We start from the raw sequence: 6,000 nt of genomic DNA, 5'->3' as shown, positions 1-6,000 counted from the left end.
GTACACTTCTTGTCATACCATTTTTGTTACTAATACATTGCCAAGTAAACTAAGAGTGCATTTTTTTATCATCACTTGTAAGTTTAGACCCACCCGTTACTTACATGTGATTGTTATTTGGGAAAAACTTTTTTTTCAATGAACCACTTACTTGTTAGCTATCAGAAAACGCTGAAATAAGTTCCATACAATGAGCAGTTTTTCTCAATTCACCTTTTTATGTGGAAAATTGTCATTTTTTAAAAAAACAATTGAAACTCGATTATCTTGAAAACTACTAATTTTCGCATGGCATATCATATGGTCAAATTTATTGCAAATTGTCTCTACTTTAACCCCTTTCAGGGAATACATCTAATTACCAGTCACCCTGTATGTATGTATGTATGTATATATGTATGTATGTATATATATGTATATATATATATATATATATATATATATATATATATATATATATATATATATATATGGAGTGTGTAAATCCCTTAATGGAAGAAATCTTGTGCTTGTAACTACTAGTTTGAAAGTCCAGAATGTGCCTCATATAAATGTTACATTAGTTACGGAAAAAGTGTATATTTTGAAGTTCTTTTAGAAAAAGTAAAGAAGAAATGAGCAAATCCAAGGTTTCTTTTGTTGTTTTTTCTTTTTTTATATAAAGGTTATTTCACACAATTTTTCACTTTGTAATGTAATGTTCTGCAACACCAAGAAAAGCAGTGCAACTCTTGTGGAATTCGAGCATTCACCTTAAGTCACATGGGATGCATATCAGCAGTATTTGTAGGGCGAGAAATAATAGAAAATAGCTTCCAGAGCACTGCAAATCCATAATGTAATTTTGATCTCACTGTCTGGTATTACAGAATAAATAAGGTGGTTAAAGAGTGAAAGCTTTGGGATGCTAAACATAATGGAGGGAGACGGGGAGGTGGCATGGGTTGGAAACTTATTGTTGACACAAGAGAACATTCCTCTTGGTCCACATAGCAACTAGCAACAGATGACTCATTGAATAGGTGATGTTATTCACTTTTGATCAGCATAGCAACACCTTTACGACCTACAACTAAGAAAGCAATTTCTTGAAACTAAATTCTACTGATATAATTTTTTCTAACTTTTGCCCATCAAAAACCAGGGTGTGCATTATACACACATGGGCACTATACACATGTAAATACGGTATATAATTTTTAGGTGGACATTCATTTTCCAGGGGAGCTGAAGCCCCTACTTGCCCCCCACCCCCTTCCAGACCTCCATGACAGGATAACTGTGGTATGCCTCTGAAACGAGACTGTCTCAGTTAAAACGGGATGTATGGTCAACCTACTTTTATGTAAAATTCCAGGATGGTGGATATAACTCATGTTACAAGTGTAAAAATAACTATCCATTTACTTTTCTTAACTTTTATTGTTAAATCTTCTATATTTGTCTGCATGTTTGAAAGCAGTTACATATGTTTGTGTGTGTGTGTGTGCACAGAATAAACCCATCATTATCGGAAGTGTGCCTCCCACAATCTGCAATCCTATTTTGGAACACTGATCAAAAAGGTATTACTATAAAAACGGAACACATTGTTTGCTTTTATTTCTTTGTCTTTGGGTAAATCACAGCAATGAGGATGAGTAATGGTTAAAGTTTAAATAGCTGGAAGAACAGCTGGAACTCATATCATGACTATAACTTGAAGCCAGAACTTCAGTTCTAAGAATGATATCGAAAACATACAAGAAGAATGAAGAACAAAGAAGAATAATGTCTGGCTCTGTCTGTCTATTTTCAAGACACAAAGTTGATACAAAAAATTGCTATGACATTTAAACAATTATTAATGGTTTAAATAGCCCATGGTGCAACAGTGCTTGAGGGGACAGGGCCTACCTACACACTGTCAGCAGCACTCCCACGTGCCTCAGCAAATGTGGGTGATCATCCAACATGTTACGAGGTGATGTGTGGTCAGCATGGCAAAACTCCAGTCATTGTTGTAGGTTTCCAAGCCTGGGTTATGCTACTCATTCGTAGCTCACTAATTCCCTCATGACGGTGGGTGGCCACTGGTCCCATGCACAGGCCAAAATCTCAGGAGAAAAGTTGTTACACTTCTAACCAGGAAACTCGACAAGCATACGTCCTGCAGTCCGAGCTTAAAGTCTAACACCTTAGACTGCATGGTCACTGTGCGGTACAATGACATAGCATTTTAAATCATTATTATTAGTACAAATGGATCATGAGAACTGTTAACATTATAAATAGATAATACATTTAAAGTAATTGAGTTACTAATAATACAATGCCAAATTTTCTGACAATTTTTATTAAGACAATATTATTGCTGGATATATAGACATTTTCACACTCATTCATGAAATATGTAAACACAGAAAAATATTATATGGTCATTAAGTTTTTAATAACACCTTTGGCTGTTACACATTTGAAACTTGGGTGCGAGTCAAAACTAGAGAGGCCTCAAATCAACAACTGAGCTGTTGACGGCTTTTCAGCCCAGGACTAACCCCTCTTGCACATCTCTACACTGTTTATAAGTTCACTAACTAGATTCACACAGGCAGAAGATGTTCTCAAAATAATCTCAGCTTAACAGGTTGATACATTTAAAACATGTGAAAATATTGCATAGCTTCAGTTGTAGTTTTAAATCCTCAAAATTTCAAATTTATAGTATCTCACAACGAAGAAATATGTTTATTTAGTTAATCCCACTTACATTTATGAATTACTATCTTATCTTATGTAAAATACTTTTCCAAAAAATATAACACTAAAATATTTCTTATGTATCCAGCAGAAAATAGAATTACTAGAATATTAAAAATATACTTTGAAAACTTTTAATTGCATAAATACTACTTTAACATTTTCGATAAACACCGGTTTTCATATTTCTAAAAATGCAAAGCAATTAAGTTTTCAAAAGTCTTTGAAAAATTACAAAGTACAAGAGAATTGCTAGCCCAACAATTCAACTGGTTTCCACATTTTGAGGTAGGACATTACATTTGCTGATACACATATTCTGAACAAATATCCCAAATTTTGCTGAAAAATATATACAAATTTAAAATTGTACTTGTACACAGATAGCAAATTTCTCTTTCTTTTTTAATATCTTCCAATAAATCGGTACGATGGTGCATCTGCACAAGTTTTTTCCTAATAGCTCATGTATAAATTTGCTTCAGTTCATAGAAATGCAATTATACTTAACTTGTGAAACTTGCATATTAAAATGTGACTTGGAAGAAATTATATACAGACACTACTTCTAAAAAAATACTCTGTTCTATATTTGTTTTATGAAAAATAACTTTCAATGTTGACAAACAGACACTAACCAATAATTATCAGTGTATATCATAATATATACTGTACTTTCTATCATGTTCAAAAAACACATGCAAAATAATTAATTATATTTTGCACAAATTAGTTAATCAATCCTGATATAATGACTATTGAGTTAATACTGATTTTAAAAAAAAAACATAACGGTGCCTACTCAGCTGTGGCCTTGAGCCCAAAATAAAACTCTATACACTTTGTAAACTTTCCCAAAGAAATTTGCATAATCATACTCATTTTACAAACATATCACAATATGAAAACATGAATATGCAAGTGATACTCTTCCTACACAGCTTACAGATACTAAGCTTTCTCACAGCACATGTTTGAAATGGTTCTTAATTCTTTCTAAATCTAGTACAGGATCTTGTTTGAGAATCTGCAGATGAAGAGAGCTAGCAAAAGGTAGAGAAGAGAATAAAATGTGTTGAAACAATGGCTTGCTGAACAAGGACTAGCTTGGTAAGCATGCCTGGAAAAATCGTCCAGGGCCTCCACAAACTTTGGCATATCACACTGTCTAATTTCTTCCATAAAACATTCATCAACTTCTTTCATTGTCCTAGAAACATAAAACGACAATTACATTTACATAAAACATGGAAATGTTAACCTAGAGATAAGATAAATTATTTAAAGAATATCAACATTGAAATGGGTCTTGCTTTCTTTCACACAGCACAAATCTCAGAGAGGTATCCTGTTTATCCACAATGTTGACCCTATGCATCATGGGTTAGGGGATTGTCTTGTGAATTTATACAGGGAATTTCATAATGTTATTTGGGGTTAGGATAATTCCATTTACCACAATGGCAGTCAGTGGCGTAGCAGCTGCCCCCCACAATGTTATATCTCTGTGCTCCTGAAATCTTTCATAATTTCAGAAATTAAACAGCTGGTGTTTATTTACGAAACAGAAATCTGGTTCCCAGTAACATATCATATGACGACATCCACGATAATAAGCAGTAGCGTATTGTCTCAGCCAGGGGGACCCAAGCAACTTGACATTGATTGATTGATTGATTTAATTCATTTTACTTCACTTTTTGTACAGTCATGTTCAAAAAATCTGTCGCATGGATTTCTTCTAAGTCCAACGTCTTACGAAATTATGTTGGTAGCTCTGAAACAAGGAAGTGTTGTGAAATATACGATCCTCCAATCAGAGTGAAGTTCGATTCGGAGGAACAGGAGGCGTGACTCACGGTCTTGTCCACAGGAAGTTCAACCAATGCAGCATTTCCAAATATGAGATAACGTCCCCATTGGTTAAATATTGTTTCAATAATGCGAATCGGCAGAAAGATTGCGCAAAAGTTTACTTTGTCGTTTTAATTGCCTTTAATTGTTTCAAATTAGTATTAAATTTTCCCAATTATAGTTCACGAGCTTAATATAATGTATTCATGTATGTGTTTGACAATCATATATCACTCATTAGAACAATTTTCACATTGTTTTCACTACGTGAGATGACATTTCATTTACATTTACGATAAAATAGTGGTTTGGGTGTAATAACAGTTTTCATTAATTAATTTAGAGATGCATTTTTATTTGTTGAGTTAATGATTAGGTTAATTCGTTATTTCTCGCGAAAAGAGGGAACCACAGCTGAAAGAAAATACACAACTTGTATTATTGAGGTCAAGAGTTCCATTTAACATCACTTTTTGCACACATAGGCTAATCACGACTCGGGATACATTTAAATTGGAATCTGAAACATTATGCGACCTGACTGGAACTCGGAAAAGGACACACTGATTACAAGACGTCGATACATTACCACTTGGTCTGGCGAACGCCAATAATAATGAGGGGTTGTGGGAGTGGGAGAGGGGTGACGGAAAGTAGAAAATAAATAGTATTTTGGGGGGTATATAATGTTATATTTATACACATACAAACCTAAGAAAATATTTATTTTGATGCATGTGTGTGGGGGGTGGGGAAGGGGGAAAAGAGAGGGACAGAAAGATATTGGGAGAGATGGGATGAAAAGGTGATTGTGGAAAATGTTTTATTTGACGTTCAGTAATAAAAACAATCAAATCAATGATGATTATCTTATAAATACCATATTTAATGTAAATTTGTTTTAAAAATGGGGGCGGGGAGCTGTTTGTTTTACGTTCAGTGCAGGATAACAAGTGGAGACACATAGTGGTTCGTATCTCACTTTAAACTGTAGGTCCAGGCCCCATTAGCCTATCTGTGTATAACGTGGATTTAGAATTCAGTAGAAAATAACGTCGATCTAGTATTTTGGATTTTAGATGCGTTGAGACCACTAAAATTTCCAATTCTTATAATAAGAAACCTGTCCTCATATTACCATTTTGAAAGAGAGAGAGAGTTAATTGTATAATCTTTCGTTTTTAGTTTCAAAGAAAACTAATTCAAATAGTAACAATGGGATTGAATAAATCTTACGAAAAGTTTTTGCCACCGTGGGGATTTGAACCTACGACCATTAGAGTGACAACTCAGTGCGATAACCACTACCCCACGAGTTTGTTCCTTCTTACGCCATGATTATGAGATTAGACCAATCGTTCTATATGCATTAGAAATATAATCCCCACCCGCCTCTTTATAAACAAC

The 6,000-nt window shown here is 34.0% G+C and overlaps 1 protein-coding gene across 1 annotated transcript in view; it reads right to left on the bottom strand.

Annotated features, from left to right (window-relative positions):
* Positions 1-2,330: 2,330 nt before the first annotated feature.
* LOC145987924 (uncharacterized) overlaps positions 2,331-6,000 on the bottom strand; it is a 170,212-nt gene continuing 166,542 nt past the window's right edge. The window contains exon 6 of the mRNA XM_083122743.1: positions 2,331-3,949. Within this exon, the coding sequence (XP_082978869.1) occupies positions 3,742-3,949 (208 nt within the window). The 3' untranslated portion in view covers positions 2,331-3,741. The remainder of the gene's footprint in view (positions 3,950-6,000) is intronic.

This window comes from Lepisma saccharinum, chromosome 5 (genome assembly GCF_977018435.1).
Source record: "Lepisma saccharinum chromosome 5, izLepSacc3.1, whole genome shotgun sequence".
Lineage (NCBI taxonomy): Eukaryota > Metazoa > Arthropoda > Insecta > Zygentoma > Lepismatidae > Lepisma > Lepisma saccharinum.
The sequence above is the reverse complement of the archived record's forward strand: the minus strand, read 5'-3'. Positions and strand labels throughout refer to the sequence as shown.